A 26,055-nucleotide genomic window follows, 5' to 3' on the forward strand; every position below is an offset into this window, starting at 1 on the left:
ATGTGCAGACAATAAGTCTTTGGCCTTGATATTCCTGTTTTTAGCAAAGGAGCACCTCTGGAGGTGTGTTCCTAATACGGCATAGAAGCAGAAGCTTAAGTATGAGTGAAGTTGTGCCAGTAATTTGCTCTAAGATAATATTGTAGGCTTGGCCCTGGACCCCACCAGGGTCTGGGATTTTTGCCTTTGACTTATATTGGAACAAGTCAATTCTGTTAGACAGCACTTGTAAAACAAACCCAGTGGAAATGTGGACTTGGATACGGCGATGAAACACTTGGAAATAGGGATTTAAAGATTTGAGAGGTACTTTTGCTAAAACTCTGGGCTGAAACTGCCTCAGTCTTTAGAAAGCACTGATTTTCCTGTGAACTAGTCGTTCACTGGAAACAAGTGACTGTTTTGCCTAATCAAGAGATTTCATGTATGTTGGGGCTCGAAAAGTACGTGCTGTCCAAGGGTAATAATTGAGATCTCTAACAAAAGTCCATTACCCAAGTGCGCTGAGTGATAAGAATGTAGGTATTTGCAAAATATTTGGAAAAATTAGATTTAGCAGGAAAGTTTACTAAATGTAAAGTTCTTAACTGTGATAATAGTACAAACTATAAAATAAAGTGACGCATTTATTTCAGAGCCCAGCCTCATCGCACTCCCATTTCACGTAACTCATTCTAAGCACTTACTATGCCAGGACATGGCCACCTCGAGGAAGCCTGTATGAGCTGAGGAGATGTGGTGGAGGTGCTGCTACTTTATTCTGCTTGGACTTTACTCTGGTGTAGTGCTATCAGAAATATTTTTTTTATGACCATGTGCTAAAGTTACATGACTAAGGGATATCTCATTTAGTATTACCACAAAGAGAGGAAAAGCCAAAAAAAAAAACTTTTAAAAATGGAGTTGCTTTTGTTGTTTTATTACAGCGGCACCGAAACCACAAGGCATTTGTTCCCAGAGTTATTTCCAATGCTTTGTAATATTGGACATGTCAAAAGTATATGCCGAATTTATATTCTTCCCAGCGATGGCTTTCTGTTTTGTTTTCCTTTTTTCTTCTTTAGGATGTATCTTGGCTTTTATTACAAAAAAATATGCAGTTCTGTATAAACAATCATTAGGCAGTGAAATGCATAAAAGATTCACTTAAAACAAAGTTGGGAGTAGGAGGATTTGGGATATTCTTAGCTAGTGTGAATTACCATAGCTTCACTGAAGTCGATGGAGCTATGACAATTTACAGCAGCTAGAGGGTCTGCCCCAGGGATTTTTAAATATTTAGTGTATCCTTTTATTTTAAAAGGACTAGCATCGATGAATAAGTGCAGGTTTGAGGCAAAAGGAATGTAGAAATGTTGAAACAGTTAGAGCTGCTATTCAAATAGATCTGGTAGTTGTATCTCATCTTGCTGGGCAATTTCAGCTTTTAAATGGGAAGTTCCTGGCACACTGTGACTCATGCAGAAAATGCATGTATTTGAAATCTTTTCATACCCAAAGTGATTTTTTTTCTTTTTTTTTTTTTTTTTTTTGTCTAAATGCCTATTTTAAGTATTTATTGTTGAATATTCAGGAAGAAAAAAAAGGTGCTCTTTTATATTTTATACTGCTTTCAGTGAATTCAGGCATCTTTTCTTAACTCCTCTGCTTGAAATTGCTCTCAGGTGGAAAACAGTGGGATTCAGACTTGCCTGGGAATTTTGTAAAAGTATTCAGCACCTATTATATCACTGTGCAAAAAAAAATATATATTTTTTTAATTCCATAGGTGTAAATTTGAACAAACTTAGCAGAACGTGAACAATGTAATTTGGAAAGGCTTTTATGCAGCCTATAATTTGGTCTGGTGTCTTTTGAAGCATATAGGAGTTCTGGTACAGTCTACGTAAAGTTCCACAGCGATACTCTTAACTTCTGGCTGCCTACATCCTTCCCCTCCCCATGTTAGTTTAGTCAGAACAAACTATTTGATCAGCAAGACAGCTGAAAACTTCCAACAGACTTCTGTGCTGCTCTCAGCCGAATTTTTAAAATGAAGTAATTCAGAGCACGGACTGTTTTTAATATCTATTGAACTTGTGGTACTTGTAGTAAGTGCAGGGAGCACCACTCGTGTCAATGAGTACATCAGTGGAAATCAAATAATGAGCTGGCTCTCATTTTATTTTTTAATTAATTATTATTTTTAAAAATAGATAAGGTAAATGCAGCGATTCTGTTCTTTCCTTAAGCACAGTTAAACTCACTGGGAGTGAAGAAGCCCAAATAGTTTGTGTGGGTTATATTCTTGTCTCTGAGTGTATGTGTGTATATATATATGTAAAAAAAAAAAATATATTCTGAATATGCACACATGTCTATATGTACACACGGTTGTCTTTGTATAAGCATGAAGACACAGACACAGCCATAATATGGATATCATCCTGCAATTTGTACCTTACTGCAATCTCCAAAGGGCGGCGGCATTATCTTGCATTTTCTTGCCAAGCAAGATAAATATATTTATTTTATGTTGAAAGCTTATCAGAGAGAGTTATTATAATTTTTATGCAGTCATGCAGGTAGCCACACAGTATAAAATGTGCATAAATACAAGATTAATCTCAAGGGCTAATCGTCACTGAAACAATTGCAAAGGGATTTGCAGACAAAATGCCAATCTGAAAAATCTCATCAGATTCTTAATATGCTCTAACTTTATGTTCAGTTTCTGCTTTTTTCTTCTTTTTTTTTTTTTATTTTTTTCCACATTGGTGCTACTGTACTGCTGAAGCTTTTTTTTTTTTGTAAGCATATGAAATTTAGGGGGTTACTAAGAATTCAATAAATGCCAAATCAGTTATTGAAATATAACAAATCAGTAAGTTGCTTATAGTCAGTTTTAACACCTTTTGGTGGATTATAACCATACATAGAACAAGATACTCATGTCTGTAATGTTGTTATGACATCTGTTAATCATTTATAAGTCTTTTTATATGTAGTGCCTTAGTCTAAAGTGTGACTATACTGCTGTTCACTTTGGCTGTGAACTTCAAAACAGACTAAGGGGAGCCAACTGCCAAGCTCTGGCTGAAATCAACCAGGATTTGGGCACCCAGTTCTCTTACTCCTTCTCCTTTCCAAAAATCCTAGCCAGAATTCTCTCAGTCACTCTTCTGGGCATATATTGAGCCCTAAAGCTTCACAGAGAAGACTTTCAGCTGGTTGTTTTGCTATCAACTGTCACAATAATTCTTCCATCTTGCTTTTCTTCCTCTCTCTAGTCGGTGCTGTGAGAAGAAAAGTTGTGGCAACAGAAATGAGACTCCGTCTGACCCCGTGATCATTGACAGGTAGGAGATGAATTTTCCTTTTTCCACAAAGCAACCACCAAACTGTTGTGTGTCACGGGAGGCAGCTGAAGGTCTTGGTTCTGTCGGCATCTGCTGTTCGGAGGTGTCTGTGCTTCCTGACTCCTTAGAAAAATGCCAGCCTAAAAGCCGGTTACCTTTACCCCATCTGGGCTTGCCTTGACAGTAGTGTTTATTTTAGTTTTTTCAATTATGTTCTATGTGTGTTATTTTCATTGTGACCAAATGTATGTATCTGGAATGTTTTCTGCTCACCAGGCATGTGTTCCAAACAGATCATGGAGAGGATAAAGCTTTGAGCAACCTGGCAGCTTCAATAGCATTTTTTAACAAAATAGCAATATTCCCTAAGAAGTGCAGAGAGGAAGGAAGGGGTAAAGACAGACGTGCAACGTGTTAGCAAGGATTAAAACTGATGGTCTGGGGATTGTGAGCAATTTTATGCAAGACAACAGTTTCATGTATTACTTAGTTCCAGATCCAGCCCTAGGTTCCGCTTGCCAGTTTCTAGGTAAAACCCATAAATGAAGGAGAACAGCATTTTGTTACATGAATTGGTACGTTCAAAATTGTCAGTATTGTGGAGGCTTAGGAAACTAGCCTGTGGAATTCACTGACTCCAAGTCTTGTTCGAGATCTGGAACTTAGCAAGATTCAGAAAGGAAAAATAAGAATAGACAGAGCTCTTTCAGAAAGTCCATAACCAAGATCTCCAGGAAGGGAATAGTAAACAAGGAAAAGTCAGGAAGAAGCCTTTTTTCCCCAGACAGATTTTTCTCTATATTAATTGTTTTAAAGAGTTTTTCTCTGAAGCAGCTGGTATAAGGGGCCAGTGGAAAGCTGATGCTGAGGTGAATTGATTGCAGATTCAGTTTTATGTCTGTATGTGTTTGGCATCTTCTATCTACATTCTAATAAGTGTTATTTGTCATAATATTTCTTGTGAATTTGTCTTGGCATTCAGAATGGTCAAGCTGGTTTGAATAAAGAGCTACAATTATATCCTTCATTTTTTCATCAGGGAGTTAATCAAAATTGTTCGTGCTGTGATGAAGTTCTTCCTCCCACTCCCTTACCCCCCTGATTTCCCTTTTATTTTTGTACTTCCAGTTGTGGTTGGGGACAAAGTTGGCAATTCCAGCAAACTGGACTGTTTGCATGACCGCGCGGCGGTGGTGGTGGGTGGTTTCCTGACTAGAAGCGGAGGTCCTAGATAATGCCACCTTGACCTTTTCTATGAAATTGCTAATTCAGTTTTGGCTGTGTTAATGTTTGGTATGAATCTGCATTTGGGAACCTTCCAATCTAAAGTCTGAATTCGGTGAAGCTTGTCTTGCTGCTGGAGAAGCAGCATGGCATAAGGCAACGGGCTGGCCTAGGAGTTGACTGTTCCTCACGAAGGGGTCCTCTCACTACCTGAATTTGTCATCTTGAGCAAGCTGTCCATTCCCATGCAAAAAATCTGATGCTTTCTGCAGGGATTTGAGATCTGTTGATGTAAAATGCAATAGAAGTGAAACAAGAAAAGAGAAACAAGAAAAGAAAGAGCAGGGTGGGTGGCTTTTTGTTGCAGTTGGTTTTTGTGGTTTGTTGTTGTTTTTTAAACAACCGAGTGCAAAATATGCACGACACATCACCTTGGTGCTCAGTGAGTCCTAAGCTTTCCGAATTTGCTCTGAGCCTACAACTCAGATTTGTAACTCCCCTGCTAACTGCTGTAGGCATCCTGCCACTCGCATGGAAGTATCTTCTGCGGTCACCTTGCTGTCAGTTTTCTGCTGTCAGTTCTTCCGCCTCTCTTTGTTTGTGTCTCTTGAAATTGCAGGTGAACTCTAGAGTCCGATAGGGGTAATAATAAGGTAGGTGAGAGAACTGAGGAGTGCTCCCTGATAAAGCTGTTTTAACTTGTTTAAGAAGCAATGTCACCAAAGTGGATTTAGGCCACCAAGGAAAGAAATTACTGCAAATCTGCACTGCTGGCTGGTGGTGGCATGGTTTAGTGGGCAGCGTGGTGAAGAGAGAACTTGAAGCTAAATCTGCCTTGTTCTGCCTCTGGTCCGTAGTGATGCCTCAGGCAAATGACTTGCTTTTCTCTATTTCCTGTTACTCCAGCATTTTACCTGGTTAGGCATATTTTGGGGAGTTAGAGATAATCTTGTGCACTATGTCTTGATCAACATCTGAAATGCAAACGTAATAAAGTCATGCTGCACACGGCTGTGCAAAGGAATTTATTGTCTAGTCTGTCATCCTCAGACATTTCCACAGCAGTAAGTACAACTGCCTGGGTGTTTGTCTAAACAGTCCCCTCTCCTGAGTTATATTCAACACGACTGACTTTTCTGCCTTTCACGTGAGCAGAAAAGTCTGCTGAGGTGTCATGAGAGCTCTGGACATGCTTGGGAATCCGGGTAGCAGTGTTCTTATTTATTTAGGGGGACTATATGTAGCTTCTTAGGAAGAAAACATTTATGCTTAAGAACTCAATAGCAGGTGGGATGCCATTTCTAAAACGCAGCTTGCAACCCTCTGCTGTCATGCAGGCCAACAAATATGGTAAGATTTATGCATGTTTTGCAACTTCTAAATCTAAATGCTTTCTTTTCGGTTCAGTGCTGGCTTCGTACTGTTTTTTTCTTAGTTTAAAATGAACTACAAATTTTCTTTAAAATAGAGTAATTGGAACAAAGGTTTTTTGTTGTTTAAAATAAGTAAATATAAAATTTGTCATATAGCAATACAGCTGTTAGATTATCATGCTTTAGCGGGAGGGAAGTAAAACAAAAGGAAAAGGGATTGGGAAAATACATTTGTGTTATGCAGAGCCATGTCTAAACAGCGTGCGCGAAGTGAAATGGGACAAGAGTAGAAGGAAAATGGAGGCCAGATATGAACTTGGCTGTCTGCAGGTGCTAGGTTCTCCCTTTGAGCCTAGGTTAATTAATATGCATTGCTCCTGCTGCAAATGTGTGTGAGGAAATTGTGACTGGCATGCAGGAGGTGCCATCTGCATTGTAATTCTGGCGGTGCGAGGGACCTTCGTGGTTAAAACGTGGCTTGATTGTACAACATAGAAAAGACCCAAATCTTCACAACTGTGTTAGGTGACTCCTAAGGTGTGGGAGCAGAGGTGGAACCCAGTTTTAGGATGAGCTGTGTACAGCTTAGGTCTAGGTAAGTTCTGAGTTTGATTTGCAACTCCCGCAGAGGCAGCGGCCTACTCAAATACAACGAATTCAGGAGGACACCGGATTATTGATTGGTGCTAACCTCTGAGCTGCTCGACTGAAAGTCGTGTGGCAAGCAGGTTCCCTCAGCAGCAAAGGAGCTGCAAGGTGGAGAGGGGTTTCGAGTCCAAGGTGAAGCAAGTTCTGTGTGGTAATCCAAGGTGTGCCCCTACTGTGAGCGGGCACAAGTTAAATTAACTACCTGGGTACCTATGAGCGTGGTGAAGGAACAAGCAGGGCTGCTGTTACTGGGTAGAGGTACACACTGATGTCTGTTACTGCAACTTTATGATTTCCTTTTTTGCCTAGACCAGCTGCACTAAGTGGCTGCATCTGCTGTGCCTATCAGCAGCGTAACTGTGTGCTTCTGACCCTGCTGTAAGTCTGTAGTACAGCCCTCACTAGGCTGGTAAGGCGTTCAGATCAGTGCAGGTTATAACCTCCCACTTCATGTTGAACTGAAGTAAATACCCATGAACTTTAGCTAAGTTCAGGGACTATACCCTAAATTGCTGTAAATTAACTCTATCATTTCCCCCTTTGTTTCTCTTCCCTTTTCCTCACTTTGTACGCTGTCACAGACTAATGCTTAGATTATGATGCTGGTTTACCTGTTTACTGCTGTAGGGAGGCACAATTCATTTTTGTTTGCCAAAGCATAGAAACTTGCATCCCCGTTTAAAAAAGAAGAAATAGTTTGGTTGAAAAAAATGTCAGCCATATTGTTGTTGTTTTTTTTTTTCTACTCCTTGAATGAATTCCAAGAGTTTTTATACTGAATAAAGCATTTCTGCTGTGACCTTTGCTCAGGGGACTAGATTTAGATACTAAGGAGCTTGTAGTTATTTTTTCTTCACTCTTGGAAACTAGTGCTTTTCTGTGTGAAATGCAGCTTCTTCACTGAAATTCACCACGCACCCTCTCCCCCTGGCAAGTATTTGTAGGGTACACTAGAGTATTCGTGATCCTGCAGCCTTCTTCTGATCCAGAATTCCAATGAAACTGGGATTGGAACCTGACTTCAGGACACTACCTCTGTGCTGACAGAGCTCAAACCCTCCGGTGGTGCTGCCTGCTAACATCTGCAGCGGCAGCAGGCACAACCCCCTCGGAACGCAGGACTGGAAGGAGCACCTGAAGGTACCCAGGAGATTCATGACCAATGTCCAGAGTTGTTTGCAAAATACAGGCTTCAAGTTTTTTAGCCATGGTAACTTCTCAAAATGTGAGGGCAAGCTTTAATTTACTTAGAAGATCAAAATTCACCAGATCTAAACCGGTTCTAGTGTGTTCCCATGGGGGATCCTGACACTGGTGGATTCCCAGGGATCTTAACTTCTATTTCTGCTGTCCTCCTGCTTAGTTTCTGAAATTAGTACCTGTGGTAGTCATAGTTTTGACAGTTTTGAGAAAATGTGTTGACAGTTTTGAAAAATGTGTAAATAGATTTATTTTTTTTTTTTTCCTTATGGCTGAAGTGGTTCTTCTCAACTTATCTTGTAGTTCATGGAAATTGCTTTGATCTTTGCCTGCTAACGTCTTTCCTTTGTTGAGGCTGTAGACAGTGACATGAAGTGGATGGGGTGGAGTGGCTTTCGGAGAGAAGTATAGAAGGGTAATTCTTTTGCACAGGATACTTTCCAAAGGAAAACTGTATTTTGTCACACCTATATTAGAATTATTCCCCCTCAGTTATGCAAGTAAAAGGAAACTTGGTCTTACGCTTAGGAGGCCAGAGATGACTACAAATGAATTTAATCCATAATTTTACTGCAGATTGTCACTTCAGGTGAGTTGTACGATTTTGGATATAAATTGCCCACCCATCAAGTGTGAATGATATTTTTTTAGTGCTTTGTTTCTTTAAGATTTAAGTTCTACAGAGCGTGCTCTTTTGTGCACTTTTAACTCAGTGCTTTTTCTAGTTTTCTGAAGCTGCAATTGAATGGAAGCCTCCAGGGTACTGAAGAAAACTGGGTGGCTTTTTTGGTTGAACAGTTTATTTGCTTATTATTACTTTCTCTTACTTCTAATAAAAGATAAATTGTCAAGAGGAATTTCTACTTAATTAAAAAAAAATCTTAATTCACTTAAAATGATGGAATGTAACTGGGATGGGACAGCCTCTTCTGGGTCTATAGGTGAAATCACTTGGAATAGCACCGTAAAATGTGAGTGTGAGCTGTGTGCCACGTGTAGCTGGGTGTCTTCATGGTTTTACCGTGTGGAGGCTCTGGAGTTTTCCACCGCCTTCAAGCTGGCGGAGCGAGGTTGTTTAGCTCACAGTTACGCTTTTAAAATCGAGCTTCTAGGTTCGGTTCCTGCTGCTTTAACCCAAACTCCTCTTAACTGCCCTGTAAAGAACCCGATGAGGTTTGTTCCCACCTTTTATTTATTTATTGCAAGGGTTGGTGTTGGGATGGGATGGGATGGGAGCGAGCTGCGGGGCGTGCAGCACAGCGCCCTGCAGCCAGGGGCTGGGGGACTGGGGCCAGGCCTGCAGCTGGCTCAGCGGCATGGGCCTGCCCCAGCGGGGCTCTTGGCACGGGGATTTCAGGAGATGGTGAACGACAGGGTTGGTCCGCTGACACACGCTGTAAATATTTAGCCTTTTCAAATTATTTTTAAAGCATCCCCCAAACCATAAGCACAGCTGGCATGCTTGTTAGCATCCCTATAAAGAAGCCAAAGAGGCTGGGTTATGTTCTTGTAGCGTGGGGTCCGGCCCTTCAGCGCGGAGACGGGGCGGCACGGGTGGAGGTTTCCCTCCCTGCTGACACTCGTGCTCTACCTGCTGCACGGATAAACAGAGGACTGAGCTCTCCCAGGCTGTCTGTCTGGCACGTTTCACAAGCACTAAAACTCTCTTTCGGGAAGACAGCCGTTGCCAGGCATGTAAACATTCTGACCGTGCCACCGTGGTGTCCATGCTGTGCGTTAAAGTGCTCTGTGTGAGACGTCCACATTAATAGCACCGGGCTCTATGTCTTCTTGCGCTGCGTCGCTCCCCCAGTAGGTTAGCTTTCATTTCCACTCCCATCTTTTTGAAAGGTCTGGCTTGAAATAAGTACAGACTTCTGGTGTTCCTCTTTTTTTTCCCCTTCGTGTCAGTAATCTGAAAAGGACTTTGTCCCTTACCTCTCCCCTTCAGGCTGACCCTGAAATCTGTAGGGTAGTGCAAGGATATTTTCCAGTGCTTTGAGGCTGAACTGCATGAACGGAGAGATCAAATTCCCACTGACACCGAGCAGTCCTGTCACCTTAAGCAAGTCACATAACTCCGTGCCTCAGTTTCCCCCTTAATGCAAAGTGTTAGCAAATGTCAAATCCCTAGCTGTGTGAAATGCTTTCCAGAAAGGCTTTTTTTTCTTTTCTTTTTTTCGTTCCACTCTTTTCTTTTTTCTTTTCTTTTCTTTTCTCCCAGGTTTGTACTGCAAGGAGAATTTCAAATACATGGCAGAGTTGGATTGTTCTTTTTCCACTCCCTTCTTCCTCCTTGTATGCCTGCTGGGGTAGAATAAATGTCTCAAATCTGCTGCTGTGGAGTGAAACCAGGAGCCCCAGATAGACGCAGCCCTTCTCAGCTCCCCACATGCGCCAATCCCCCCTTCCAAGCCTCCAAACCCCACAATGATCTCTTCTCTTGTCCTAAGGAGTCAAAGTCCTTTGTTCACTGCTAAACCCTGCTCTCCTGCAAAGAGCTGCTGTTGTGCCATCTGTCTCTTTATGAATTTTTTAGTAGACTGGATGTTTGTGGGGAGTCAGTAACTTAAAGTGCACTATACTAGCCATTTGACAAGTGGTTCTCTTACTGCATAATTTGTTTCTCTTTCCTTTTTTTTTTCCTGTTTTAAGCAACCAGAAAATTTCCTTACTAGTTTGCTGTCAAAAGCATTTTGAAATTTTTGTTGCATACAGGCATTTAGGTTTGTAAATGGCCAGCAAACTAGCGGCTGGCTTGTGTCACATTATTATTATTATTATTATTATTATTATTATTATTATTATTACTATTATTATTTGTAATGTAGACAGACAACAGATTTTCCAGGAGGCCAGTGCGTCAAAAGAAGCATAAATATCTCTTGGAGCATGATATAAAAATGAAGAATGAACTTGGGGGTAAGGAACTTGTTTGAGCTGTGGATGTCCTGGGTTCTGCTCTCTTCCCTCCATTGCAGACTCCGTGTATTTTTCTGTGTCCACATAATTTCTGTTTACCAGTAAACCAAGGATGCCTGTGCTTCTCCAGCTTTCACTGATACGGATACATGTGCTGAAAAATGATGGGTGGAAATGCTTTGGGGATGTGGAAACCGTTGCTGTTGGGTTGGAGATTGTTTTGGAGCGCTTTACAGAGTTACTCTACCTCAGACTGTCAGTTGCTGCCACCTGGGCTGAAGGTTACCTCTTCTGAAACGAAGCCAAAAATAAATTAGATTAGTTTAAATCACCGCTGATTTCGAGCACAGATTTATTAGGAGGTTTACAGAACTGGAACCTCTTTTCCACTAGCTTTCTATGTGTGTGCCCCTAGCCGTGTGCTGTCATTGTGTGACTGCAGCCATTTTGTCCTGAGCCCTACGAACAGGGTGCTTGCCATTTTTTGGGTGTGTTTGCGTGAAAGTGGGGTTGTGAAGGGAAATATAGTGGGTGAGATTGCTTTGGTCCTACCAAGTCCATAACTGGAATAGTTGGGACATGTTCTGCTTTCAGAACTGCAAGGTGAACAGGTTGAGCCTGAACCTAGATGAATAATTATGTAATTAAAAATAAAAATAAAATCCGATTATTGCTACTGTTTGGAAGCATTAAGAAAATAAGTCCAAATGAAGACAAGACCAGAAGGATTTTAGCCTCTCTGGACAAATCAGATGAGCTGCTGTGATGTTTTGGTGTACTCTAGACAGTAAGCATGGAGGAGTTCCAGCCTTGCTTAGACTAATTGTGCTTTAGCTGAGATAACGAACATCATGGTGCTGGCTGCGTTAATCTTGACTGAACAATGCAAAAAATTGGGGAGAGTTAAAACAGTTTGTGGAAAAAGCCTTGCCCACTTTTAAACGGAAGGTTTGCACTGCAGTTAGAAGTTTGCTCCATGTAAGTGCTGAGTTCTCATAAACAGCAAGTGAGGAGCTTAAATGGCTGCATGGCCCGCGGATAACAAGAGGTCTCCGAAGGACAGATGAGATAGTGTGAGGAACCGTTAGAATCAAGGGCTTTGGTAGTAGCAGAGGGGAATGGAATAAAAGTTTCCCATGAACTAAAGCACCTCTGGGAATAGGAGCTGGTGATAAATTCACTGTGCAGACAGCACAAGAGAAATCCTGGGTGTGTGGAGCAGGAGTGTGCGACGCGGGGTCTCTCCAAGTCCATTTTTTTGAACGTTGGTCTGTGTTTGCTTGGATCCATCTGCACTCATCATTGACTATGCCAATATTTCAGAGTATCTGCACTCTAATGAAAGCATCCCCTGTATTTATGACCTAAAATGGTCTTCCTTATCACCTTGCCACTCCTCGGCCTCTGTCTAGACCTGGTTTTATGGACTTGTCACTTCATTTGCCCTAACCTTTTTTGTTACTGCCTCTTGCTTCCCTTTTGAACCTTTTGTTTCTGCCCATCCCTTCCCTGTGTGTTTCTGACACCATCTGTTTCTGGTGGGATCTCATGTATTTTTTTACCCTGTAAACATCCCAGGATTTCAGCCTCTTCGAAGTGAGCGTTTCACATCTGAAGAAGACCTCCCAGTGAATGTGCAGTATCTGTTTCCTGCTTTCAGACAGTGTGTGAACCAGTTTTTCTCCTACTCAGAACATCGCCCAAAGTCCTTGTAAAAATGAGGACAAGATTTATATTAAAAGTACATAATAAATATCTGGAACGTGAGTCAGTTGGAGCTGGCCTCATAATTTTAACGCTATAAAGTACTTAGGTGATGACCATAAGATCCTGCAGGAGGTGTGTGACACAGTGAGGGGTGCAATCCAAGCTTTGTGTCTTCCAGGCTGGATCGTGTAAGCACGTCCTGGAAATGCATTTCCTCTCGTAAGTGTAGTTCGTATATCCATCTTTCCCTCTTACTTGATTTGGATCCCTAATGTGCTGCTGTCATCCACCCCCACCCCCTTTTCTTTTCTTCCCTCCCATCTTCTCTTCTCCGCTAATTTCCTTCCCAAATAACGAGCTCCATGGGCGTTCCATTTATAACTCCATGTTTGGTGGCTTTTCCTTCAAGTGGAGTCCATTGAGCTTGTAAATTGTGTTGGATCAGTGAGCCTATAATGAGGCTTCTAAGTCCAAACAGTGCAGGTCTGCTGGGATTTTATTGTTCATAAAGCTTCTTCCCTGGGGAGTGATAGAGCCATTAGGTGTGCGCTGTGTTTAATATTTGGTCATGACAGGAAGCAATAATTTTCTATCTTTTACTGTGACTCCCGAGTTGTTTTTAAGCAGTCAGCTTATTTGAGCCTCGGTGACTGTGAACCTATTAGGCAAAAGGGGTTGCTCTTTCCGACCTGGCTTTGTATCTTTCTTACAAAGGCTGTTTCAACAAAATAAAATAAAATGAAGTGGCAACTGATCGCCCTATGGAGGCTTTTAATCACTTGTCCCTCTCGTGAACTCCCAAGCACTGTCACACCTGACAGGAGATGGCATAAAGCTGATTTCACCAGATGATGGCATTTCTCATGTTGAAGGGATTTTTTATTTATTTATTCTAGCACAGAACAACAAGCAGGCTATACATATGGTATGTTGGAGATTTGGGGTTTTATCCCATTTTCATATAAATCCACACCAAGACTTTCTTTAATTTAAATGGAAGCAGGAGCAAGGTATTCAATTATTTTGGAAGTTGTTGTATATAATCTCACAGGGGGGAAAAAAATCAAAAGCAACTAACAATTTTGGGTGCCTCCAGATTTTTTCCAAACTTCAAGTATGATCCATTTTCAAAAGGTTCCATCCCTGGATGGCACTACAACTAGCAAAACCACTTCCACTTAGTGGAAAAAAATTCCACTTAGAGTATCTTAAAACAAATTAATGTAACATTCGAAATATACATTTTAAAATGTATTTTTACTGAAAAAAAACCACTCTACTCCCCTCCCTCCCCCCCCCCAAAAAAAAAAAAAAAGGACTGAAAAAAAGCTTGCTTTTCTAGAAAATTTGGGATTTGCTATTTGGGAAGGAAAATTCTACATTTTTCCAGCATTTTTTTTCTCTCTGTTTGTTTGTAGCCCTTAGCTTCCTTTTCAAAGAGCAAAGGTATAGCATTATTTTTTAAATTGGGAGTCTGAAGTCAGTTGGTAATTTTCCAGTTCACACGTGCTCCTATTCCCCAAGTGTTTCAAGCTGAACTTTGGCCTGTATTTAACCAGTCTATTGTTTTTGAACCAAGTGCTGTCCAACAGAGCCTCGTGGCGTTTATCCTTAATATATTTCAGGAGAGGTGTGAGGTAGAGGCACCACTGTAACTGTCAGCCAACAGACCCCCCGTTTCATTTCCCCCTTCCAGCAGGAAGTTTTCTGGTGGCTTTAGGAAACGGCAGCGCGGTTCCTTACACAGATTCCTCTTCCTGCACCCGAGGAACCGAACTGGGGCAGCCTGCAGCTGGGGAGAGGCGTAAGGCTGTGTGACAATGAAAATGTGCCCGTCAGCCTAGGCTCTGCTTCTACTAGGTATGAAAAGGCATTCCCCCATCCGTGAGCAGTTGTTCTCTGGGAAATTCTTGTAGTTCAGAGTGTTATTTAGGAGATAGCTCCTTACTGGTCAGTAAGCAGAACTCCAAGGTAAGATTTCTTTGTAAGATGAATATTTCTCCATGGGGAAGAGAAATAGAATGGGATGGAGAATTTTAACTGAATTTAGAAAATCGATAGTCAGCCTCTTTGTGGCTTGTGTTGTAAGGTTCCTGTTGCTCTGTTTATTCAAGATCCTTTACCAAAGGAATAGCCCCAACCCATTTCTGTTACAGGATTCTCACCAGGCAAGATGAAACAAAAAGGCTGAGTTAGAGGAAGCCCACAATGGCCAGTGAAACGGGGAGTTGGCCTTCTGTGGTCCTCAGAGGCACACAGATGTTAGAAACCCAGCACTTCATGTTAATGAAGCAAGCTTTAGTGGAAGGGATGGAAATTAGGAGGGCTGAAGTCTTGTTTCCCACGGTCTCCTTCCTGTGGCCTGTGTAGGAATTTGGACGAATCACATCCCCCTGAGCCTACCTTGGGGTGCCCATTAAAACTGCAAGACCTTTGAAAGGAGTGTGGCAAGCCAGGTGGGATAAGGGGAGGAGGGCAGTTTTAGCTAGGAGCTGCGTGGGGGTTCTGCAGTGCTAATTGGGACAGCAGTTTGAACAGCATTGCTGGTGCTTGTCAGTGCTGACAGAAGATGTTCTGAGCGTGTTGGTGGCTGGTTGAGGCTGAGCAGAGTCAGACCACGCAGGCTGGCCTGAAAAGAATATTCCTGCTTACATGTTCAGACACCAACCACAGTGTCAGCTAACGGGAGGTTTAGTACACACTGGTAAGTACCAACAATTTCTTTCTGAGAACACAGGCCGCTGCCTGAGCTGGAAGAGTCGGGGTTATAGAAGCGTTGCTGCTCGAAGCATCATAACTTCAGATCCGTATGGCCCGAAGTGGTTAGCGAGCGGAGAACTCCATCTCTGCGGCCAGTGGCATGTTGAGCCCTTTTCCCTCTGCTCCGTTTCTGGCATGAAGGCAGAAATTCCTGCTCTATGGATTTTTCTCCCCTTTAAAGAAAAAAAAAGAAAAAAGAATAGAGTAACTATTCTCATTGGAAACGTGAATCCCAAGCAAGCTAAAATGATATCAAGCACAAGTCTTTTCAGCATTCAGGCTCTGTAGACTGCCAGGAAGTTACTCCTAGTTACTCCTCTGACAGTCTTTCCCTTTTACTCCTGATGCTTCCCTCAAAGAACCAGACAACTTTCTCCACAGGATGTGCCATCAGTTCTGCGTGCTTCCTCTGCTTTCCATTGTTGCTGCTGACTGCACCACCAAGCTGTTTGTTTTTTTTTTTTGTCTGATTATTGTAGGTGTTCACTTGCTCTAGTTAGGTCTGTTTCTTTGCTCCAGGGGAAAAGTTTTCCACTACCATATTTTCCCTCTGGGTTCTTGTCTTGATCTTTGGAGCTCTCTGCAAGAGGCTTGTATCAGAAAGGGAAGAAATAATTGCCTTGCTCTTATGGCTCTGTACCCAAGAGCAATGTTGCGAAAGCACAGTTGCACAAGGTATGGTTGCATTAGCCAGATACACACGCTCTTTTTGAAAGTGCCAGACCTTAGAGGAAGATCACGGACTGTTTGAACAGAGGTGACATAGGGAGGGTAATGACAGAGGCGTTTAAAGCAGTTGAAAGCCAGTGCATAGTGTACAGATGAAATTAGCTGATGGCACAAAGAAATAAGACTTGAAGTTCAGAGTGTTGATGCCAATACAAATTGGATTTAATTGCTTTTGAAGACATGTGGATAAATTTTCTTATGCAACGTTGACAAAAAGCTACTTCAGCACATGGGTCCTGATTCAGCAAAGCAATTAGCACTTGATATTAGTTAGCATCAATATCAAGAAACATGGACATAAATGTTTTGTTGAAACTAAGTCCTGAAAAGAAAAATGGAACTGCTAAGATGCCCATCTGAGTTTCTGGCTCATTTCATATTTGAAAACTTTCTATAAGAAATGACAATTTTTATTTTCCTGTGAAAGAAAGGAATAAATCTAGGATTCTCACATTCATCTAAATTTGAGGGGGAAAAAAAAAGTGTTGTTTTGAACAATTGGTAAAACCGAAAAGGTTTGCCCCCTTCACGCATGGGATTTATCTTGTGGTTCTACCTTAAGCTTTTATTCTGGGTAGCTTTTAATGATCCTTGAATTCACTGCTACTAGAAATTTCACTGGGACTTCAAACTAGATTGTGCTAGATACTAAATTTGAGTGTGAGTGAATACTTGAACAGTGATGTTTTCCCAAATCTATATTCTCATTAGGAACATGGGCACTCAGTACCTTGAAGAAAAATAATAACTTTTAAGGTTGAATCCCTGCCAGTGTAAATCATTCTACTTGATGTTGACAAAATATCTGGTCAGTCAAAATTCCTCTGCTAAAGAGAGGAGAAAAAGTATACAGCGTTGTGTCAGTGTCACTTGTTGACATAGAACCTCAAAAAATCCTCTGGGACATTTTTGTTAAAGGGTTTTTTTCTTTTCCCTTTATCTCAAGCATTTCCCAGCATTCCTTCAGGACATCTGGTTCTCTCATTTTCTAGCTTTACTTCAGTGCCTTCAAAAAAATATCACTCTGTTTCTTTCTATTTAGCCAAGCAACACAAGCGGGCTGATAGCCCTGCTTGATAACTTGCCTAAAACATAGCTGCCCTTCAGAAGCAGCAACCTTAACCATTTCTCTGATGGGTAGAGCGACTCTCTTCCTCTGGCTTTTCTTCTGTAGCTTCAGGGTTTTTTTTAACGCTGATTTTGCCTGTACAGATGAAGATATGTTAAGCTCTCATTTTCTGCATGCACACGTTTGATGGCTATTTTGCTCCACTTGAGAACGCTGCTTTAGCAAGAGAAAAGCAGAGAGCATTTAAGTGCTGTCTGTCTCCGCAGATCAAAGCGGATTTTAGAGCAGCGTGGATTCTGCTCGTTGGCTAATGTGAACTGTCACGCAGCTCTGACAGTTTATCCGTAAGGTTTGCCTCTAATGCTGAGTGTGTATGCTGCTTGGTTTGGGGCCGTCCTTTTGATGGCCCCAAACTTGCAGTTTTGGGAAATGATACTTCTGGTCCAGAGGACCAGGCTTTGGAGTTTGGTGAGGAATTCTCTACTGGACCAGGAGGCTTGACCGGAAGATTAGGACCTGACAGTATTTGGGTGTAGCTGGAGCCTGGGGATGAGACAAGAAGCAGCTAGAATGAGCGGGTAAAAATGGGGAAGGGGACTGCTCAGTCAGGAACCTTGTGGTGAGGTGTATGCTGACCTGGTGGGGAGGGATTTTGTCATAATTATGCATTGTATATACCAAAAGAGATTTAAATTAGAGTTGCTTCCTCAACCTTGATTTTAATGTTTATTAGCTTCTGAATGAGATTTACAAGCTCAGTAGTATTCCTGTACTTCAGATCCTGGACATCCTATTTACATTACTTTCAGGTCTGGGTAAAGCTTTGTTTCCATTCAAGCTTCAATATGAGTATTTAAAAATAAAATCTCCTGCGTTTTGAATGCACATTACTTTTCCATCTATAAGAAATCTACAGCTGTTCCAAGAGCTGTTTGGGGGCAGTGGCAGCACTGGCAAAGAGCAAAGCAAGGTAGTTTTTAACAGGGCGTGCAATAGTCTGCAGCGCAGCTGTGATCCAACCCATGTACAATGCCTGTAGGACTTTAACAGACTACTATGATTTTGCTTAGCTTTACCCTACACAAATTGAGTCTGCCCGTCTTCCTCTTTTTTCCCCAGACATAACATTTCAAATGCACCTTGTGTGTCTGTAGTGGTCCTGAACAGGAAAGTTAAAGCTGAAGCCATTGGAGAGACAACCTGATTGGAGTTGCAGCCCTTCCCTGCTAAGACGTGGATCTGAACTTGAAAAATTAACCGAGTCTGCTTCTCCCTGCAGCTGCTTCTAGCCCCCACTGCAAGCGCTAAATCTAAGTGCAGAATGGAAGATGATTGGCAGCTACCTCCTCCAGCAGTGGAGGCCCCACGAAGGACGGTGTGCAGATAATGAATTGGTGTCCTTATCCCAGGAGACTGAGCATTGCGATGCGGTACCCACTCTATTCTCCTGTCACCCACGGTGTAGCGTATCCCCTGGATACAAAGCAAACTCCAGGTCTTAGTGGCATAAATCTAAGTTCTCAGTCTTAAGCGTGCTTCTCCCCCTGCCCCTGAGATCTGTGTGAAATGTCATCTTCCCCTGAAGTGGTATCTGTGCCTTTCCGACTGCAGGGGGGTAGCAGCACCTCCTCTGTCTGCGTGCAGACCCGCCTTTGAGCACAAACCCTAAGCGTTGGCCTCCTCTTGCATTTCTTAGAGCAGGGACGTGCCTTTCTTATGACTCGGCACTGTTGCAGGTATCTTTGCTGAATATTCTAGACTTAGGGTGGGGAAAAAGGGAGCTGGGTCTCTTATGCTCAGCATCTCTCTTTGTCAGCGACTCAGTCTCTGTGTTGTCTTGTACAAATTACTCTTCCTTTCAAGGACCTGCCAAAAGCTCAGGTGCTCATATTCTCACCGCTGCCTTAACCCCATCCATTACCTGGTGTCAGTGAGACTGGAAACAACGTCTTGTTGTCTGTCTGAACTCCGTGCTTAGGTCTGTCTTCAGCAAAGTTGGGTTGCTGGTAGAAATAGATCTGATGGACAATTAGCCTAGAGCCAACTGCAGTGTACTGTTTTGCATGAACTTCTGGGAATGCACTGCCTAAAAGGAGAGAAACCGTTAATACATAGCAAAAATTAAGACCCAGGTCTAATATCATGACTTCTTTGCAGTTTGGCAGTATTAAAAGCCTTAAACTGGGCTCTTGTTTACATTGATTTTAGGATCTCTTTTAAGCTCCTGATGTTTTAAGCCTGCCCAGGACAATTGGCCTGTTTTCTTGCATTTCAGTCGTTCCTTCTCCATCTTTTCTGTTTAGATTGGAAGCTCTGCAGTGCAGGGCTTTTTGTACTTTGATTTTGTACAGTGCCTAATGGATTGGAGCCCTGCTGTAGACTGGGTCTCTAACTGCTCCTAAAACAACATGATGGTTGCTACTGTCCACCGAGACGTATTCATTTAGTAAGTGAACTTGAGGGACAAAGTCCCCTTTCTCCCTAAGACACTTTTTTTTTTAATTGATGTGATTTTTTTGAAGTAACTCAGAACTAGCTAAATAACCACTTAAATATTTTCAATTTTTAAAGAAAATTGTTTTCCAGATTTTTCTTAACTTCTCTCCTAATCAGCAAAACATTTCAGTAGGTTCTATCACTTGTTGAAACCATTTTTATAAAGAAAAAACTTTTTTCTCCAAAAAATTTTCTTCTGCCCCCAGAACACTGTTGCAGAAGTTTAATTTTTCGCAAAGAAAATGTGGTCTCAGATTCAAAATTTGGGAATTTTGAACTGAAACTGGATTAAATATATCATTAAAATGATTCTACTTGTATGCCCCAAACAATAACCCCTAATGATAGGGTCTCGTATTCCTGGGCTGCTGGTACTAATTGGCACTATGTGATCTCATCTGTTTGCCGGTCGTTCAGTGGCAACTGAAACGTGAGATGGCTTTCACAATAATTTACTGCTGCAGTAGTGCTGCTGAAGAACTTCTGGTAGTGGACGAAAATCCTGTTAAGTGCAAATGCAAAAACTGGCTTTCAGTCTGTTTTGGCTTGGGCCAATGCCCCCGGCCTGAAGTGTTTGCTGTAAAAGGCAAGGCCCTCGCTCCTGCGCGTACGGGGTCAGAGGAGGACGGGGCGGTGTGTACACCTCCCCTGCCTCCTGCCGTCGGGACCTCCCACGGCCTTGGGACTGGTGGCTCCGTATCACTGCGATGATCCGTATGGAGAACTTCCCGCTGGCATTATCCACCAAGAAGTCCACCAGTTAAAACAAAGCTCCTCCCGTATCCCATTGAAAATTTTGTCTGTCTGTAGAGTCTCATCCTAAGCCGTGTGTTCTCCTGGAGTTCACTATTGTTTTGTCAGCCCACCCATCACAAAGCAGAGGTCACGTCAACATGACCTTTTGCTGGTACAAGGAGGCTGCTAAATAATTCACGTGGCCAACTTGATTTCGGGGTCCACATTTGTTTTTTCCACTCTCCTAATCAAGATGCTCATTTAATTCTATTCCAGCACCTGTTCAGCAATTAACACCCTACAATTTGCATCTTACCCTGACATTTGCTATCTTTCCAATTAGTTTTTATATCAGTATAATTAGGTAGGGTTATTACAGTGCATCAAGCAGGGTCGAGGATATTCCCAAGCCTTTAAGCTCTTTCCCAGATTTGTTTAGGGAAGCCACTAAGGGTAAACGGTTGATTAGGATCACTGTTTTTCTTCTTCATTCAGATCAGGCGAAAACTGTTTCCCCATGTGGCTCATGAAAGACCAGGGAAATATGTCAGTCTGTAAGAACTAATATTATGTAGTTCGTGACTTTTTGGGTGAATTTACAGGGGATTATAAGTAAGGGTCAGGCTGGGTAGCCACTTCAGTAGCACTCATGAGGGGACATTACGCTCTTGCTTTATATTAAGCTCAGCAAACTGTAACAATGATTTTAATTTTTAAAATCAATTTTTGGAGTTAATGTGTCGGTGGGGAAGAAACAAATCAAAATTAAAGGGCAACCTAACCATATTGAACACTTAGCCTAATTGGTAAAGACTATGGAAGTGAAATGCCTATTCTTAACACCTTTTAATTTAAACTTCACGCAGTGAAGTTCTTGCTGTTCAGCCCCTCTCAGATTCGATTCTAGGCACTCCGAGTCCAAAATCACCTTGCAGCCAACGTATGAAGAGTGTCTAGCACAGTGGACCTTCCTAATCCTCCTGCACCGGCAATACTGAACGGGGTGGCTCCTTGTTGCTGATGTTGAATTTTTATCCATCAATATATGATGCTGACATAAGGGGGACTTCTGTGTGTGTAGGGGAAGTGGGACACTGGGAGGCGAGATCTATGGTATGGATCAGAGAGGAGAAGTGTTTTCTGATCTCACACCACCCTGCTCTGTATGGTGCTACTTTTGGTTTGAAATTATCTCCCTCCAACTCCCCAGTTCCCCCGCATCTCTCTTAATTCTGTAGGTGCATACAAAGGCCGTATTATCAAGGGGCAATATTGCCCTTGGCAAGACTGCAGTAAAGAAAAGGATGCGATTGCAGGAAGATCACATCTTGCTGGGTAAAGTGAAGAGGTGGATTTGGGAAAAAATAACATAAAATCACGTCTGGTACATCGCTCCCAAATCTGGTTGTTAATTCTGGGCCTTTTTGCAATGCACTTTACTCTAGACCATTTTGGGAAGGGGTGCTGGGAGCTCAGGGGAGGAATCAGCCCACTCGTGTTCCCTGGCCTCAAGAAGCTGGAGGAGCACAGCGCTCGTGTGCTGTATCCCTATGGCCTGAGCTGAGAGCACTTCTAGAGCCCTCAAGTATACACTAGGTTTACCCTTGTTCTATGTAATACTGCGTTCTGTATGAGTTTCATCTCCCCACGTTGTCTTTTTTTTTTCCCCTTTCTTTATAAATCTCCAGTTGCTTTGTGTGAACAGGCTTACAAAACTATAGGGTGGTAATGTCTTGGGAAATTGGGGTAATGAGGAAGAAGCGGAACGGAAAAGGAGGCTGGGGATAGAGAAGAAACCTGCGGAGACAAGGCCAATTAATGGGAGTGATAAGATTCAGAACAAGAAAACAGGACCAGCCATTGTACAGGAAAGTTTTGAACATTAAACCTCATTTTTGTGGGTGGGCTCTCAGAGTGAGCCATTTTCTCCGATGTCTTGACGTTGTGACTAATTTTTAAGGTTATATCCTTTGCTGCTGCTTCATGATAGCAGATCCTTATGAATGTGTTCTTGTGACCTGTTGGTAAATAAATGAACTGAAAGCCAGTGAGAGGGTTTCCAATAAGGGTGCTTAAAAAAAAACCAAAAAGTTATATGGAAGAGGTATTATTATTTTATTTTCAAAGTAGAACTAAGAGTTTCTGCTTTCCTTGGACAGTGTGGGTGGGTGCACATAAAATACAGTATTAAATTTAAATCCCATACCAGAAAACTTTAAATCTGGTAAATATTTGACTTGGGCTGAAAAATGAAAACTTTCAGCCTTTGTTTATTACCATGGATTGTTCCTGATGTTTCCAAGTCAGAAAGCTGGAAAATAAGGCTGAAGAAATGGATAGGGAGCTGGAATAGCTGCACTGAGGGATTCCCATCTGAAATTCTTTCTTAACCTGGAGATGATAAGGAACGGTCTGAAGAAACTAGCAAGTACACCACGCAAATAAGGCTCTCAGGTCGAAATATCCTGACTCCAGGGAAAGGACTGGGTAGATCCAGACTGTGGGGACTCAACACGCTGTGGTGCTTATTATTATTAATTTTTTTTCCCGTTTCAGTGACACGAGACACCAGGAAGGGGGAAAGCCAAACCTCTGGCTGGGGAACCTTTCCCCTTTCCTGAAGCCTGTGTCAGGCTTCAGTTACATTTCCAGGTTTGCCTGTGTTAGGATTCCCTGGTGGAGAAGGGGAGGATTCCTGAAAGGTTATTTTATGGAGTGGAAGGAAAGGGTTAGGCCTTAAGGAGGCAGAGCAGAACGCGGCTGTAGTTCACTCCCTCTGCTGGTGCAGGGGAACCAGCATTTGCTAATTGCTTTGCTTCATTGCTCTGTGTGAGAGCAACGTCTGATCTGAAAACCAAGGTAGCAAAGAATTCTCCTTTATGGCTCTGAACGCCGTATCAAGCTGTACCGGCACAACTCACCTCCTGAAAACACCCGAGGAGGAGAGCAGAAAGGAAAAGGAAGGGAGTTGGGGCAGGGTGGAATCAGCAGCAAGGCAAGTTGTGCAAATTCAATTAAAAAGGGGGGAAGAGTCTTCTAGCAAGGAGATTTCCCATCTGATTTTTCCAACTCATGGACTTCATCTGGATGCTTATCTAAGCTAAACCTTGAGCAACGTGAAGTTTTCCCCCCAATGTTCACCTCTGCGTATCGTATTAAAATCTGGAGTCTCATGTACTTGCTGGCTGGGTGGAGGAGAGAGTAAACAAATAGTTCGGTTTAAAATGGTAACCATATCCTGCATTGTGCAGGGTAATGTCATTATCTGATCACCTTGTCTGCCTTGAAATCTCACACTTCATCTTTTCCCCTTAATAGATTTCACCTTGGAATGCAAATATACTTTGTCACTGCCAAGCAATCTGGTTAATACAGTGCCTGGTCACTCTGGGCCGGGAAGAGACTTTCCTTACATGCATCAGAAATCACTTTCAGTGCTAAAAAGCCAGCAGCTTCTAGCTGAATGGCGTGGAGATCATCTCAAGCTGCTGGTAGGGACATCAGGAATGGTTTTGATTTGTTTGAGTGTGACAGCATCGAAAGGCTGTGTCTTGCTGCTTGCAGGCTGTTTCTTAATCAGCAACTGAAAACTTTCTCTGAAGATGGCCTGCTTAAGGGCCAGGACCCTGAACACTAAAAATGTAAGCTTTAGCTCCCAGAGCACTATTTAGATTGAGATCTTCTGTGTTGCCTAAGAGTTTATAATGGAAATTATAATCCAAATCTAACAGCTAGCTTGGAAATACTTGCCAAAGACAGCAGTAACTTGGGCAAGTTACGGAAATTGCTGGCTCTTCAGCTCTTTTGGAAATGAAGCTGTTCCTAACCTGTTGCTTTTAATGTAAGAATTTGGCTCTAAGTCATCACCTTATCCAAGGGGACATAGCACTGGTGACCTCTTGTCAAGAGAGAGGATGAAGTCAGTTTAAAGAATCTTTTGTCAGTGTCCAAAGAAAGAAATTACACTTCAGTGCTCAAAACCTGCTCATGGTATTTTTCTCTTTGAATCCTTGGTTTTGTGGCTGACCTGTCAGTGGAATCCTAGGATCATAAAAGTTTGGTCTTTTCCATCCCGCTTAGGTCATCCAGCGCTCTCCCTAGCGTGGCCCTGCCGAGGAATCTCTTGCTGTGTTTTATTAATATATCCCCCTGCTGTAACTCGGTGCGTTGCTTCCCTGCAGGCAGGTGTCCAACATTAACGGGAGCTACATTCACTGGCAGGGGGACGGGTTAGAGCCTTAGCGTGGTGTCTCTAGGAGTGGAAGGGGAAAGAAGTGAATTAAGTAAATGAGTAATAATATTAATGATGTTTGCTAAATCTCTCATCTCGTCTACGAGCCGGTGTAATTGCCCCTGTGCTTTGCGTGAAAGCCAGCAGGCTGATTGAGAAATATAAACAGAATTATTCGCTCCCTTTTTCCCAAACAAGAAGATAGCCATTAATAAGGGCTCTTTGGTTCCTGAAAATAGGAGCACAATTCCTATTATCTAGTCAGCAATAGCTCCGCTGCCAACTGTATAAAATTCCCCCTAGTTTTGGGGGATCTATCAGAGCTTTTGCAGTTGCATTAATAGAAATGAAGTTTCTCCATGTGTATGTGTGTGTGTGAGGACTTGCACTGATCGGGTTGACCTATTTTTTCAACTCCCAATTTATCAACACATTATTAAACTGAAACGATGTGAACCTCTGCAAATCCTTTTCTAATTTTTAAAAGCAAATTTGGGGGAAAGCAATAATAAAAAAAGGCTTATTTTAAAAGATGAAACCAAAGTTTAAACAAGAAAGAAATCCCTCCGGTTAGGTAATATCAGGAGGCTATACGGCTTCTCAGTTTCTCCTCCTTTAAATCTTTTTGGATGAGTTCAGTGACTCTAAGCTGTCAGGTGCAAAAGGAGTTGGCTGCTGCCTGGAAATAAATTAATTTGTAGGATGAAAGGTCACACAAAATATTTGGGAATTTTGGAGGCACTGCAGCTGAACTTGGTTGGCACCGGGAGCAGCTGTTTGGCTTGCTGGCTTTCCTCTGCTGGGTCGCTGTTGTGTAATTCTTTTTTTGGGTGGTGGTGGGGAGGGACTGCGATGGAAAAGGGGGAAATCTGGCGAGTATTTGGCTGCCTGGAGCAGGTGACCAAATTGATCAGTTGCTCCCGGGTTTTGTTCGAGGAGGGGTCAGGGAAGAAAACGCGGGGGGAGGCTCTGCGTGGCTGCGTTTTAACACCTTCTCTGCTAAGCAGGAGGCCAGCTCAGGGTGCTAAATTCCTGTCTGTGGCTGTCTGTGAAATAAATCTGTGTGTTGTGTAGTCCCAAGCTGTCAGCAACGGTTTGCACTGATGGACTCTGAAAGAGGTTTCCTCTCAGTTCGTGGAGTAGTCGGCAGCCGCTAGGGAGCTGTCTTTAGCTCATGTTTCAGAGTTAGCTCATTAGACCAATAACAGCAGACACTTTTTTTTTCCCCTTCAAGAATTTGTGAAGTCGGGCTGTATTTATAGAGTTATGGCTAGACAATAAAAACATTGCATTCTCCTTTACCTGTTGTAACAGCCTGGTGAGTCGGATGGCACAGGATTTTTCACAGAGCCTCACTTTCCCGTTTGGTTGTTCCTCCTGCAAGCTGTGCCCCTTTCACCATCGGGCTCTCTCTGTCTCACAAGGAGCTTGCTCGGGATTGCCCAGTTCTTTGTCTCTCCCAGAGTCAGGGCTCGGCCCTTTAGTTTGATCCCTCACTTAGAGGAAGCCCTGACTGACTTCTTCCTCCCCTTTGCACTGATAACAGCAAGCTGAACAGGCTGTCTCATTCCCATTTCTCTTCCTAAACCTCTCTCTACCCCCCGCTCCCTTCCTCCCAGCTGC

At 42.5% G+C, this 26,055-nt stretch overlaps 1 protein-coding gene across 4 annotated transcripts in view; it reads left to right on the forward strand.

The window, feature by feature from the left end:
* The window catches only part of EBF2 (EBF transcription factor 2), a 134,463-nt gene that overhangs the window by 10,621 nt on the left and 97,787 nt on the right, over positions 1–26,055 (forward strand). For all 4 annotated transcript variants that reach the window (XM_040538123.1, XM_040538122.1, XM_040538125.1 and 1 more), the window contains one exon: positions 3,270–3,338. In XM_040538123.1, the coding sequence (XP_040394057.1) occupies positions 3,270–3,338 (69 nt within the window). The remainder of the gene's footprint in view (positions 1–3,269; positions 3,339–26,055) is intronic.

Source organism: Cygnus olor, chromosome 27 (assembly GCF_009769625.2).
Source record: "Cygnus olor isolate bCygOlo1 chromosome 27, bCygOlo1.pri.v2, whole genome shotgun sequence".
NCBI classification, from domain to species: Eukaryota; Metazoa; Chordata; class Aves; order Anseriformes; family Anatidae; genus Cygnus; species Cygnus olor.